This window comes from Erpetoichthys calabaricus, chromosome 6 (assembly GCF_900747795.2).
Source record: "Erpetoichthys calabaricus chromosome 6, fErpCal1.3, whole genome shotgun sequence".
In the NCBI taxonomy this organism is placed as follows: Eukaryota; Metazoa; Chordata; class Cladistia; order Polypteriformes; family Polypteridae; genus Erpetoichthys; species Erpetoichthys calabaricus.
In genome coordinates this window covers 160,768,068-160,783,689 of record NC_041399.2, presented here as the reverse complement: position 1 = coordinate 160,783,689, position 15,622 = coordinate 160,768,068, and the positions used below count along the sequence as shown (strand labels likewise).

Genomic DNA, 15,622 nt, shown 5'->3' with positions numbered 1-15,622 from the left:
TTACAGAATTTGAAAATGAACTAAATACAGGACATTTGGGTGTCCCTGAAAGGTCAGTACGGGACAGGGGACAAAATGATCAAATATGGGACATGTCCCGTATATAATGGACGTCTGGCAACCTTACCCTACCTATGCGAGAAGTGGATAAAGAAAAGCACCATGAAGACATTCGCATGTCAGCATTTAAGTTTGATTATTTGCTTCACCGCATTGAACCATTCATCAAACATCAAAGCACGCAGATTCATCCTGTTGGAGCTGCATTGTAGCGTGCCGTCACATGTTTGATAGTAAACAACAATGCTGACGTCACGTACCAAAACTTAAACACACATGCAACCCATATTTTTTCAGGTACTGCAACTCCTGTTGTGTTAATTTTTGACAACGTGCTTAGAAGATGCGTCAAAAGAATGCTGGGAACGCGTGGCAACCACAGTACATGCAAGTAAATATTCTGAGCATGAAGTATAAACTGGCACTGTAAATGCATCATCAAAGAAAATGCAATACTGCTCTCTCGCTGTCCCTTCCTTAATGTAGTCCACTACTGCCAGTATTTCTGAGCGCCTGCCCCTTAACTCTACCACTCTATCTCACTTTCCTTTACTCACCAAGAACAACAAAAACAACTCCTGCACACTGCTATTTATCCTCTCTCAGAAAATCTCTGCCTTCTGTCTTGAATGTTCCCTCCCTGTTCCATTCTAACGGGTTACTATCACTCAAACATGTAGGCCTGCCAATCTTAATGAACAGTCTGCAGATCCCAGTATGCTTTAAGATAAATTGATGACAAATTGGGAATGCTTGGACGAATAAGTGCTTTTCAAAATACAGTAATCCCTTCTCCATCGCGGGGGTTGCGTTCCAGAGCCACCCGTGAAATAAGAAAATCCGCGAAGTAGAAACCATATGTTTATATGGTTATTTTTAGATTGTCATGCTTGGGTCACAGATTTGCGCAGAAACACAGGAGGTTGTAGAGAGACAGGAACGTTATTCAAACACTGCAAACAAACATGTGTCTCTTTTTCAAAAGATTAAACTGTGCTCCATGACAAGACAGAGATGACAGTTCTGTCTCACAATTAAAAGAATGCAAACATATCTTCCTCTTCAAAGGAGTGCGTGTCAGGAGCACAGAATGTCACATAGATAGAGAAAACAATCTCTAGCAAACAAATCAACAGGGCTGTTTGGCTTATAAGTGTGCGAAGCACCGCGGCACAAAGCTGTTGAAGGCGGCAGCTCACGCCCCCTCCGTCAGGAGCAGGGAGAGAGAGAGAGAGAGAGTTTGTTTTTCAGTCAAAAATCAATACGTGCCCTTCGAGCTTTTAAGTATGCGAAGCACTGTGCAGCATGTTGTTTCAGGAAGCAGCTGCACAAAAGATAGCAACGTGAAGATAATCTTTCAGCATTTTTAGACGAGCATCCGTATCGTCTAGGTGTGCGAACAGCCCCCCTGCTCAATCCCCATACGTCAGGATCACAGATAGTCAGCGCAAGAGAGAGAGAGAAAAGTAAGCAATCTAGCTTCTCAGCCATCTGCCAATAGCGTCCCTTGTATGAAATCAACTGGGCAAACCAACTGAGGAAGCATGTACCAGAAATTAAAAGACCCATTGTCCGCAGAAATCCGCGAACCAGCAAAAAATCCGTGATATATATTTAAATATGCTTACATATAAAATCCGCGATGGAGTGAAGCCGCGAAAGGCGAAGTGCGATATAGCCAGGGATCACTGTATTCACATTGATGAAAAGGTACTTGGTAGTTTAAGATCAATTACGTTCTGTGTCCACATCATGTCCACATGTCATGATGTCCGTATGTCATCTGGAATTTTAGGCCTTGTACACTTTGCATGAATGTGTGCTTTTGTGGTTTCTTAACGGACATTTTCCTTGCAGAGATGGTGCTCAGTCACTCTTAAAACTAACGACTTCTTCTTTAACGTCGATGTTTTGAAGAGCACTACTCTGTCTGGGCATTTCCAATATATTGCCAATTTGTCTCAAAACAGAATGTGTTCATTGATCTGTTTCTATTATATAATCATCCCAACTTTTAACAACCTACATCTGTTTGCCAGTTGGAATGTAATTAAAGTAACTCTAAAGATCTTTGGCAGCGTACAAGCAGGGGATAGTAATCAACAGCAAAGTATTAGCCAATAGGAGCAGGTTCAGCCAGGCTATGTTTGTGCAAGTGACAAACCTTTTATGAAAAAAGGCATTCTTAAATAAATAATGTATGCATTAAAAGACCCATTCGGAAATGTTTCGTTCACAAAAGTCACATTGTGAAGTAAGAACGATCTTTAAAAATAAAGCCATTTTGAAGTAAAACCTGTAGTGATTATAATATAATGATATGTATTTCATAATAATTAGATAGCTTATTTATTTTTTTTATCATTTATTGACTCATTTATGTACACTGCTGTACTTTTGCATGTGATTATTTATTTGGTAATTGCCACTTTATTCATTTAATTTTGCCACAAATGGTATTCCATACGTTTGTGCTTGCTGGATACCAAAACTTACATCAAAGGCACAGGGTCTCAAACAAACTGAACAAACTCAACTCAGTTTGGTAAATCTACATGAGTTTGGGAGAAAAATGGTAAAACTTAGAATGTAGCCATTTAGACATATGAGGGGCAGTTGTAGGTGTGTTATGAGCTTGTGGTAATTCCTTCCTGCTCTGGTCTCAGAACATATTTCGGGTTTAGCACTGTTGGAGTGTCACCTAGAACTGCGGACTAGCAGCGGACCTATACTAGTAAATAAATTACAAAGGGAGAGGTATCTAAGCAGGACAGGTTAAACTGTGGGTACATCTGGCATTATTGTCCACTCCCATGACATTGTCTTGGTCTGTGAGGTGGAGAGGTCTTATGCATGACTGGGGCTTAGCCCAGGGACCGTGCAAAATTTAGAGCACTAGGTTTGGCCAGTTGAAAAAGGAAAGGGGTCTTGCGTTAAGTAAGGGGATTTAATCAGGCTGCCAGTAGTCTCAAACGCAAAAACACATCTGAGGATAACTCATTAAAACGTTTAAAGTGGATAGCGACAAGTGGTTGGAATATATGCATGCTTGCCCATCAAAGCAGAACGGAAGTTGATCCAAGTGTCCTCCAAGTTGGGCCCATCTGGAATGTAGGGAAAAAGAAGAGGAAGTCAGCAACGGCACTCGCATTCACAGAGGCCTGAAGGTGTACCTAAAGTGTACTTATGCGAGAGTGGATAGCTGGCACAATCTCTCTGAGTGGCTAAACACAAACTTAGTTGGCTCTTCCGTCTCACACATGCGCACATACACTTACCTACAGTTTTAATGTAGCTTTCTAATGTACAATTTGTTTTGTCTTTGTATTTTCACCAAAACTTGTTGTTTTCCAGTTAGAGTGTCCTGGTACTGGTTATAACAAGCGTTGTTTTAAACTCTTTTTGTCTGACAGTATGATTTATGCACCAGCTTTTATGAGGAAGAATAGGTGTGGAGGGCAGGGCTGGATTTACCTAATACTAAAACATTGGCACGAAGGATTTCTGATCTCCTCAGTCCCACATCCCTACACCCTACCAAGTCATACACATTAAAACATTTTTCTTTCAAATGTTTTTTAAATCTATTAATAAACTGTTTAGGGAGAGATTAGGTGCTGTGTATTCAATATATTATTTTTATTAAACTTTAATAATAATAATAATAAATACTTTATTTATTATACTGTAATTTTATTATTGTAATATAATATTATAATTATATAATACTTTAATAATAATAAATACTTTATTATTGTATTTACTACCGGGCTTTGCCCCCTGCTTGCTTCGCTTGCCAACCCCTTCCCCCCCCGCCAAGTGCTACGCGTCATTGTGAAAAGGGGGGCTGAACGTGCCCCAAGGAGACGCGGCCGCTCCTCCCAAACCCCTCTTTAACGGGGATACAATGGGAATCAAATAACAGTTGTTTTTTTTACCTCCTCTTTGCTCGATGAGCTGCTGGCTTGCTGTTGCTCCTATGCAACGTGATCTGCATTTTGTGCAGCACTTCGAACATTTTAAAGTCACTGCCTTGTCTCTCTTCTCCCCCAGACATCCTCAAACACTATTCAATCTCATTTCGCTGTTCCGTTATTCCATAGAGTAATATTTTCCATTTGTTTGAGCTATTGCGATCTTTACTGTCATTTTCTTGAGACTTTCAAAATTTCCTACTTCCATTATCTCTAACCTGCTCTGCATGTGTATCACAGGACTTGCTTCAAAAAGTTGTAAGTATGATGTAACTTGCTTGTGTCGCGGGACGTGAAAGTGTCTTTCTGTCTCCCTTCAAAAGATCATATACAGACAAACATAACAGCTACCATATACCTTGTTGCACATAGTGAACGATCAGAGCAAACTGGTCATTGTGAGTGATATCTGGTGTGGAATCTAAAATTACAGAAAAATACTTGCACTTTTAATTTCATCCAAAATAAAAATCTAAACTTTTTCAGGCATGATGGGAATAAACTTATCACACTTCATGGAAGATAGGTAATATGACCATCCACAGGCTTCACATCTGTACTTAGCAAGATGCTCAGACAGGAGGGTATTGAATTCACAGATCAGCTTTAGGCATCCCAAAAAACCCAATTATTTGGAGAAGAAAGTTGTTTGTTCTCACCACGAAAAAGCAGACAATGGGAAGCTAGGAATTTTGCAGTGGCAATTATGTGTTTCAGTATTTTACGCCACTATGCTTGCTGTGCAATTATTTCCTTGGCTAGACTGGAATCAATTCTAGTGTCCATTGTTCCACACAGTGAATGAGTTAGCATCTGTGTTAATACGTTTGGCTGACCTTTTGTGTTCAGACAAGCAATTAGAAATGTTTTACGAAACAAAATGGGGCATATTTCTTTAGAGAGAAGCTTTGGCAGTACACAGACCCAGTTGATGAGGGGTATACAAACCATTTTCACAGGTGGATTTCTCCAGTTTTTTTTATTAGCCAGTAAAACTGACCTTTAGTTAAGCTCATGCTTGCTTTCCCATATTTCCTAGCAGATTCAGAAAATTCACCAATATTTAGAATATCTTGTTAAAGCTGAAGTAGTCCCTAACTCTTATTTGCTGGCCATTTTGCTTGATCTGAGCAGTAGCTTAACAAACCTGCATCTGCCCTTGATCTTGATGACATGCTGCTACTCTGTCCCTCAGTCTTTTGTAATTTTAGCCGGCTGTGATGCTTTACATGCAGGAACAACAGATAATGAATCTCAGGATCTGTGTTATTGTATTTACAGTCTACTTTCCTCAAGCTGAAACAGTCTTAACCTGCCATATGGCCACTCATTGTTTATTCAGAAACTTTTCTTCTTTCTTCTAGCAGCTCCAGAATTCATAGACCTTTGTTTAATGCAGGTAATACATTAAATACAAATAACCAATTAACCGACCTCTCTGAACTGGATATACAGTACAGTACAGTATAAGATACTGATGGACACAGATTATTTAATAATTAAAAAAAACTTTCAAGCAGGCAATTACAAGAATCATTTGCCTTGTAATATTAGTCTTTGAATGTATAGAAGAAGTAATGTCATTAATGTGCTATAATTGGGCCTCCCCATGACATATTTGTATAGGCATGTGCCTATAAATGTGGTCTTGGTTGAGGGGGAGAGGGGGCCCAGTCATGACCGGGTTCTCTTAGGGCCCCAACTCACTAAGTCCACTCCTGAGTCGGACTCAGATACAGCATGTTGGCAGAAATGCATCAGGAAAAGTAACCCTTCTCAGGTTTTTAATGCATGGAATCAGAGGTCACTATCCAATAAAGCTTCAGCCACAAGTCCCAGTACCTGCTGATTCACACTGATGGGAGAACCAATAATGGCCAAAAATCCATTTGTCAATAGGTCATCATGCCAGCTATCAACAGTACTGGCTAGTTGGGGCAACAACAGTGTAATGGAATGGGGATTGCTTTTGTGATGCACACTGGTCTACTCAGTTTGAATCTGAAAAACATGCACATCAGGCATCGCTATTCATACATTTGTTTCAGAATAGTGATTTTCATCTTGATAATTCTTTATGTCACAAGACTAGGCAAGTTCCACAATGATTCTAATAACATGACAGAAGTATTCTGTTTAGCTTACATCAGTCTCTTTCAGTCAGCGGACCACAGGCCAGTTTGAGGTAAACCAAATTATTCTGAGTAAAGATTTACAAATAGTTAATTATCAAAAACTGTAGGCCATGTTAAAGTTGACAATGACCACGTGGAAATGTAATTTGAACCCTTGTTCGGTGTGCACCTAGCATGTGATGTAGGCACACTGTTAAAAAGGAAACTAGCTACATTGCCTCCTGGGTTTATGCAGAGTCTCTTACTCTTCTGAGCTTATGTTTAAAGGCTAAAGTGATTTTGGTATTTTACTAATAACAAGAGTTTAAGCGTTACGAAAAAGCAGTTAGGTAACTTTATTATGTAGTATAGCAGAAACAAGCATGACTTCAACATATAAAAGAAATAAATGTTATAGTAGTTTCTTAAAAGCGTGCTTTCTGCAACAGTTTTGGTTACAATAGTTTCCACCTGAAAGGAACTGCTAGGATGAAAAAACAAACTTGTGGTTAGCTGAACTATGCAAGAAAGTTCAAGATGGTATAGGCATGCAGAAATACCACACAGCAGTGCACTCTTCACACCTAAAGGTCATGCATTCATGGGTCAGTGAAACTGATGTGGACTGCCAGTATGACTAGCGGACCTGGGGCCTCATGTATAACGCCGTGTGTAGAATTCACACTATAACATGGCATACGAACAAAAGCGGAAATGTGTTTATGCACAAAAAAATCCAGATGTATAAATCTGTGCGAACGCCAACTTCCACTACATAACTCCTGGTCAGCATGAAAAGTAACGCACGTGTACGCACCTGCTGTCTTGCCCCAACTCCTCCCAGAATTACGCCTCTTTGAATATGCAAATCAATATAAATAGCCTTTAAGCTCAGCGTTCTGTAAAAAGGCAATGGCAAAAGCACGGGGGAAAATAGAAGAATTTCAGCGAATAACAAGTGGAGGCAAGGAAAAACGTACTATTTGTTGGTTTAAACAGTGGTATAAACAACAAAAGGAAGTTGATCGAGTGACATAGAGTGTCAGAGAAACACAAAAGTTCATGTTCACAAAGTCGCACAGTGCCCGAAATAAAAAAGAAGCGGTCAGATATCTAAGTCGCCGTGAAAAGGCAAGTCGTAGCCCAACATCTGAGTGTCATATGGAAGCTTATTAGGGTACAGAGAAAAAAAAAATAGGCACACAGTGGGGGGAAAAAAGCACGAAATGTCAACTTTAATCTCGAAATTTCCACTTTAATCATGTAGTTTATTTTGTCATTAAAGTAGAACATCATAAACTTAATCTTAAAATCATTTAATTTAGTAGTTTCTCAAAACCAAAACTAACTAAAGTAGCACATTAAAAGCTTTGTTTTGTATTTGGTCTTCTATGTGCACTACCTGCTTCTTAAACGGGCTTTCTCTTCCTCTGACAGGATACAGAATCCATTACATTTGTAATATTACAGCTCACTGAATAATTAAAATACTGAGATTTATACATGATATCATTTTCATAATGATAGGAGTTAAAGCATGTTATTAAACTTGGGAACACGGTGGCGCAGTGATTGTTCATGCCTCACGCAAGATGCTTGCTGCGCCTTGCGTGACTTTAAATTAAATAATTTATTGCAGCAGTACTAACATCCAATTCCTGTCCTTCCTTTTCTTTCTCCAAGTAACCAATCACCACACAATCAGCTCTGTAATAGATGTTAAGCCATCTGTAAGCTTAGAACGCCAATTCTTCAAAACATTTAAGGAACATTGAAATATCTTCACAGTACATGTTTTAATTATTCTATCCATCTGTCTTTCCGCAGTGTCGCGCCAGCCCCAGCAAGAATACAGCGCAAGGCAGAAATAATCGGGGCGCCAGCTCGTCGCTATCTCTGCGAAACCATGTCCTCATCCATCCATCCATTTTCCAACCCGCTGAATCCGAACACAGGGTCACGGGGGTCTGCTGGAGCCAATCCCAGCCAACACAGGGCACAAGGCAGGAAACAATCCTGGGCAGGGTGCTAACCCACCGCAGGACACACACAAACACACCCACACACCAAGCACACACTAGGGCCAATTTAGAATCGCCAATCCACCTAACCTGCATGTCTTTGGACTGTGGGAGGAAACCGGAGCGCCCGGAGGAAACCCACGCAGACACGGGGAGAACATGCAAACTCCACGCAGGGAGGACCCGGGAATCGAACCCAGGTCCCCAGATCTCCCAACTGCGAGGCAGCAGCGCTACCCACTGCGCCACCGTGCCACCCCGAAACCATGTCCTCACATGTTTAATTATTAACAATATAGATTATTTAAATGACGTTAACATTTTATCTGTATAATGTAATAAACATATTTTGCTGCATTTCATCTTAGAAATGATATCGTCATCATATGTAAATAAGCGCTTTATAAAGTGACTCAGGTTGTGCAATATTATAACTGTATCGCAAGTTTACAGTGAGGTAATTGTACTTGTAAGTACAAACATTTCTACAAGGAGCACTTGATGGATTGATTGAGTACGTTTATAGTTCTTGGGATGAAACTGTTTCTGAACCGCGAGGTCCGTACAGGAAAGGCTCTGAAGTACTTGTCGAATGAGAGCAGTTCAAAGAGCGAATGGCTGAGGCAGCGTGTGCTTGATGATGTATACCGATAATTCTCTTTCCGATCAGCTGCTCCGAGTGGTGGAGTGAGAATAACAACGCTAAAGCAGCTATGGTATTTGGAATAGTTTGGCCATTCCGTGCACCATTATATTGTTACAGGTTAATTACAATCAGATTCCTTAAACTAATAAACAATATGCGGTTAATTTCAGTGTATTTATAAAGCTGCATCAGGGATATAGATCTGAAAAAGAAAGGGAAACCACACTGGAACAGTAGCACTGCTTTGACACTGGGTGCCGCCAGTTTGCAAAACTGAGCAAAGAACTTGCGTACGGCAGGGTTTGAACTACCATGAAAATGTACATGGCTTTATGCCAAGTTTAGGTTTTATACATCACGATTTGAGTGTGGAAATGGGCTTACACAACATTTTTGTGTGTACGCACCCTTTAGACATGAGGCCCCTGGTTATTTAGGACCATTTCAGGACTCACCATTTTGCCGTTTCCTGTTAGCAATTGAATGTCAAAAGTCTTTGCTTTTGTAATGCACTCCTTGGAATTGTAATCTGATTGAGAAGTGTATAAAAGAGCATGGGCCCTGTCTCCTCTGTAACACTTACTCAATACTAGTCTGGTGCACATGTCTCTGAGAGTGTGTCATCTCTTGTTAAGAATCAGAAAATAAATGAAGATTGACTGACACTTTCTCCTGCCTATGCCCATTGCCCCAATTATATGGAGAGAACAGGTCACCTGATGGGGTGCCAGCCAATTCTTCCACAACCATTATTTTTGTAACTTATTGTTACTATTAAAAACAGACTCAGGCTTTGTGGGAGACTACAATGGGATCTACATGAGAAATAAAACATAAGAAAATGTTTCTGGTATACAGTTTGTATGGCTTCCAAAGATTGGGATTTAGCTCCTGATTTTCATTTAAGAGCTAATGGCTGCATGGTCATTTTTAAGTTTTCCTTTCACTTTATGTATTTTTTCCATATTCTGCCATTCCAGTAAAGTTGTAATGCACAGTATATCATTGACAAAGACAGAGAAAAGTATTAGGATAATGAGGAAAAAGAAGATAATGTGGAGAAAATGCTATATGGTGATAATAATGATGAATGGTTGTTTACTATAATAAGTCAATGTTAAGAAAAAATGAATTTAGTACGTTGGTAAGTATAATAGTTCCATTTAAAGCAGGCTTGAAAATAAAGTTGTTTTTTTTAAACTTTCAGAGAATCTCTATACATCAACAAATCCTTCTTTTAAAAATAAGACTGAATTGTAACTGCATTTATGTAGAACTCAAAATGGCCACACATTGAAATGACAATTTTACCAAGATGTAAAGCAGAAGGCAGCATGGCACTACCTAACTTTCAGTTCTGCTGCAGGGCAGCAATTATTTGTATAATAACTAGGGGGCTTTGCTCACCCACCCCCTTAACCCCACCTCTTGGGGCGCGCTACATACCAGCCACTTTGCATCTCTGCCTCTCGTGTTGTGAAGAGGGGGGCTGAACGCATGCTAAGGAGTAAGGAGATGCGGTCCTCTTAAACGGTGATACAATGGGAAACAAATTTTTTTTACCTCCTGTATGCTCGATCAGCTGGCTTGCTGCTGCATGATCTGCATGTCGCGCAGAGCTTTGAACATTTATAAGCCTGTACAGCAGCTGTCCTTTTGTCTTACTGCCTTGTCTCACGGAACATTAAAGTGTCTCTGAGAAAATCACGTCTCGACCCAAGATTTTTTTTTTTATAATAGAGAGAAATATTGGAAGTTGTTATTAATCCACTGATCTACACACAGGAAAAGACATTTTTTGTCTGTACTCCTGTCAACACTAATTATTGTCAATTATCCAGCAACTCAGTGACTCAACATTTACTAAAGATATGATACCAAACTAGGACGTAATTAAGGAAGAAAAGCTTTTTTCTATTGCTTCTATACATGAATATTACCTATTTCGCCCTTCTCTAGCATACGGTTAAAGTTTTTAATTGATGGAAGATGCTAAAGATTGTGACATTTAGAGATCTCCGCGTTAATAATGTATTAGCATCTTTTTAAATATTAAATTCCAACTTTAATCTTCCAATGAAAATTTTTAATTATAACATATTTAGTCTAAAACTGTTTAAAATTAACCCAGGGCAAGATTCAGCTTGTTAGTGATGTCTTCAAGCACCTGCATGTTTTGTTATTGTTCTACATTTAAACAGTTTTTCATCCCAGCGTTTGTTTATCTTTTGGATAGTCTTTAATTTTAAATTGATCTTGTGATGGCAATATTTGAAGTAATTCTAGTTTAGATAAAAGCGTGCTTTGGGAAATCGGTTGTAATATCTTATAGCAGAGTATTTGCACAAAGACTTGTTGTACTGAAATGTAAAAATCCTAATCCACCTTCTATATCTTAGTGGGAAATCAATGTCCTATATAATATCAAAATGGAAAAAATCAAATTAACTTTAACAAGGATATACAGTGCATCCGTAAAGTATTCACAGCGCATCACTTTTTCCACATTTTGTTATGTTACAGCCTTATTCCAAAATGGATTAAATTCATTTTTTTTCCTCAGAATTCTGCACACAACACCCCATAATGACAACATGAAAAAAGTTTACTTGAGGTTTTTGCAAATTTATTAAAAATAAAAAAAATTGAGAAAGCACATGTACATAAGTATTCACAGCCTTTGCTGTGAAGCTCGAAATTGAGCTCAGGTGCATCCTGTTTCCCCTGATCATCCTTGAGATGTTTCTGCAGCTTAATTGGAGTCCACCTGTGGTAAATTCAGTTGACTGGACATGATTTGGAAAGGCACACACCTGTCTATATAAGGTCCCACAGTTGACACTTCATGTCACAGCACAAACCAAGCATGAAGTCAAAGGAATTGTCTGTACACCTCCGAGACAGGCTTGTCTCGAGGCACATATCTGGGGAAGGTTACAGAAAAATTTCTGCAGCTTTGAAGGTCCCAATGAGCACAGTGGCCTCCATCAACCGTAAGTGGAAGAAGTTTGAAACCACCAGGACTCTTCCTAGAGCTGGCCAGCCATCTAAACTGAGCAATCGGGGGAGAAGGGCCTTAGTCAGGGAGGTGACCAAGAACCCGATGGTCACTCTGTCAGAGCTCCAGAGGTCCTCTGTGGAGAGAGGAGAACCTTCCAGAAGGACAACCATCTCTGCAGCAATCTACCAGTCAGGCCTGTATGGTAGAGTGGCCAGACGGAAGCCACTCCTTAGTAAAAGGCACATGGCAGCCCGCCTGGAGTTTGCCAAAAGGCACCTGAAGGACTCTCAGACCATGAGAAAGAAAATTCTCTGGTCTGATGAGACAAAGATTGAACTCTTTGGTGTGAATGCCAGGCGTCACGTTTGGAGGAAACCAGGCACCACTCATCACCAGGCCAATACCATCCCTACAGTGAAGCATGGTGGTGGCAGCAAAAATGCTGTGGGGATGTTTTTCAGCGGCAGGAACTGGGAGACTAGTCAGGATAAAGGGAAAGATGACTGCAGCAATGTACAGAGACATTCTGGATGAAAACCTGCTCCAGAGCGCTCTTGACCTCATACTGGGGCGACGGTTCATCTTTCAGCAGGACAACGACCCTAAGCACACAGCCAAGATATCAAAGGAGTGGCTTCAGGACAACTCTGTGAATGTCCTTGAGTGGCCCAGCCAGAGCCCAGACTTGAATTGGATTGAACATCTCTGGAGAGATCTTAAAATGGCTGTGCACCGACGCTTCCCATCCAACCTGATGGAGCTTGAGAGGTGCTGCAAAGAGGAATGGGCGACACTGGCCAAAGATAGGTGTGCCAAGCTTGTGGCATCATATTCAAAAAGACTTGAGGCTGTAATTGCTGCCAAAGATGCATCGACAAAGTATTGAGCAAAGGCTGTGAATACTTATGTACATGTGATTTCTCAGTTTCTTTATTTTTAATAAATTTGCAAAAACCTCAAGTAAACTTTTTTCACGTTGTCATTATGGGGTGTTGTGTGCAGAATTCTGAGGAAAAAAATGATTTTAATCCATTTTGGAATAAGGCTGTAACATAACAAAATGTGGAAAAAGTGATGCGCTGTGAATACTTTCTGGATGCCCTGTATTTAGAATTTTTTTTACATCTTGTCAAGAACTTGTTAATGTAATTCTAAAGTGAACATTCCAGGCTTGTGCTCATCCTTTTCATTTTACTTGCCGTGTTATCCTGCACAATAAACATTTTAAATCGGGCTTTTCAATTATGTAGCTTTCTTTGTCAGGTGCTGGTTAAGTGCAAAGTTTGTTTTCATTTGTTTGATTGAGTTTTGTTCTTATGTTTTGCTTCCAAATGAAACTAAAAAAAGTTTTTGTTTTTTATGGAAAACTATGGCTGCTATTTACAGTTTGTCTTGAAGATTGGAAAATTTGTATGAACTTGCAATCCAACACCTTGGAAATTCAGAGACACATGCCTTATCCTTGAAACACACCATGTCTCTCTTGGCTGATATTTCTCTGCCTGTACTATAACTGAAAAGCGCTTTTCCAGGTTTTGCAAAAGGTGAACCAAAGTGGGAAGGTTACACTTTTGCTTAAAGTCCTACACCTACAATAAGTGGACTGGGGTGAAAAGAACACAAAGTATGCAAACACAACTGTCACAAATACAGAAACAGAATTTTATACAGCAGAGGCTCCACTCTTGTACAATCTTCCATAAGATACATAAATATGAACCTCTTCCAAATCCACAATTCTAATTCCTTCCACCCCTTAAATATCTGTGAGAGTGCAAAATGTGCTCTATAGTTCCATGGCCAGGACCGAACCCACATTAATCCTCTTCAGTGTGAAGTCTAACTGCTGGCCAGAGTCTCTGTTCTATCAGGTCATGCTGTGGAGCATGCACTGGTGCAGAATAAGATTAAGAAAGTTCTAGTGAATTTGAAGGCAAGGGAAAGGTACACCTGCTATTAGTTTAAGTTGTTATGATGCATTTATATGTACTTTCATGAGAAAATATTTGTAAGGTATGTAATATATTAAATACATAATGCAAATTTATAGTGTCCTTTGTATTTTTTAACTAAATGTACTTTTATGTAAAAAGATAAAGTTGTATAATGCATTCAGTGTAATTTAATATTATAGCAGAGAAGTAAAATACTGTTAAAACCTTCTATATTGCTAATTTATTTTAAACGAATCTGCTCTGGCTGGGAGTAAGGAATACATTTCTGTCCATTCTTTAATAAGAAACGTCCTCCTAGGTTTATTTACTGCAAAAAATGTGTTCAGTTTTCTGGTCACTCATCATTTTAAAAGTTCTTTCTACTGGTGGATTTAATATTATTTGAAAATGTCTGAACCTAATCTTTTTTGTTGTACTTATTTGTCAGTATAAATAGTCAAGTTACTGCTCGATTTTCTGCCTGTATTGGAACACTTTTACCACAGGGTGGAGCTAGAAAACTGCAGATAATTTCTAGTAATTTCATTTATGGCAAATTATTTCCTCAGATGAGGTGGTTTGTACAATAGTAAACATCTTAGTAATTCCCCCACTACTGTATTATCCTTCCATCAGTTTTCAAAAGCCACAATTCAGGATCACAGGGACTAGTGTATTAGATTTCATTTTTTAAAAAAAAGTATTTGGTAGTGCAACCTGATTACAAGAATTTTTTTTTAGGGTTAGGTTCTGTAATTGATAATTAGATGTCATTCCACAGGTAATGTTATTACCAGTTATAAATATTCTCATACCAGCAGCATTTGTAAATTGTCCCATCCCCTGTATTGATATTTTTAGTGTTTAAATAAACAGCACATATAACGTTTTTTCTTTGGTATTATTTATTAATCAGAAATTCACATTCTCGCATGGCTTCTGCATGTTGGGATACTTTTGTTGTTTAAAAAAATGAGAAAATCTGTTATGTGTTTTTAGTCACCTAAGGGTAGATTTATCTAACTGTTGGTCTTCCTAAATATACAGTGCATACGGAAAGTATTCACAGCACATCAATTTTTCCACCTTTTGTTATGTTACAGCCTTATTCCAAAATGGATTAAATTCATTTTTTTCCTCAGAATTCTACACACAACACCCCATAATGACAACATGAAAAAAGTTTACCTGATATTTTGGCAAATTTATTAAAAATAAAAAAACTGAGAAATCACATGTACATAAGTATTCACAGCCTTTGCGCAATACTTTGTCAATGCACCTTTGGCAGCAATTACAGCCTCAAGTCTTTTTGAATATGATGCCACAAGCTTGGCACACCTATCTTTGGCCAGTGTCGCCCATTCCTCTTTGCAGCACCTCTCAAGCTCCATCAGGTTGGATGGGAAGCGTCGGTGCACAGCCATTTTAAGATCTCTCCAGAGATGTTCAATCGGATTCAAGTCTGGGCTCTGGCTGGACCACTCAAGGACATTCACAGAGTTGTCCTGAAGCCACTCCTTTGATATCTTGGCTGTGTGCTTAGGGTTGTTGTCCTGCTGAAAGATGAACCGTCGCCCCAGTCTAAGGTCAAGAGCGCTCTGGAGCAGGTTTTCATCCAGGATGTCTCTGTACATTGCTGCAGTCATCTTTCCCTTTATCCTGACTAGTCTCCCAGTTAATGCCGATGAAAAACATCCCCACAGCATGACGCTGCCACCACCATACTTCACTGTAGGGATGGAATCGGGTTTCCCCAAATGTGATGCCTGGCATTCACACCAAAGAGTTCAATCTTTGTCTCATCAGACCAGAGAATTTTGTTTCTCATGGTCTGAGAGTCCTTCAGGTGCCTTTTGGCAAACTCCAGGC

The 15,622-nt window shown here is 39.4% G+C and overlaps 1 protein-coding gene across 2 annotated transcripts in view; it reads left to right on the top strand.

The window, feature by feature from the left end:
• The window catches only part of LOC114653635 (cytochrome c oxidase assembly factor 1 homolog), a 47,223-nt gene that overhangs the window by 1,863 nt on the left and 29,738 nt on the right, over positions 1–15,622 (top strand). Inside the window, exon 1 of one of the 2 annotated variants that reach the window (XM_051929093.1) lies at positions 358–451. The exons of the other annotated variant lie outside the window; for it this stretch is intronic. Within the exon in view, the coding sequence (XP_051785053.1) occupies positions 404–451 (48 nt within the window). The 5' untranslated portion in view covers positions 358–403. Of the gene's footprint in view, positions 1–357; positions 452–15,622 lie in introns of those variants that run through there. 2 annotated transcript variants of the gene reach the window in all.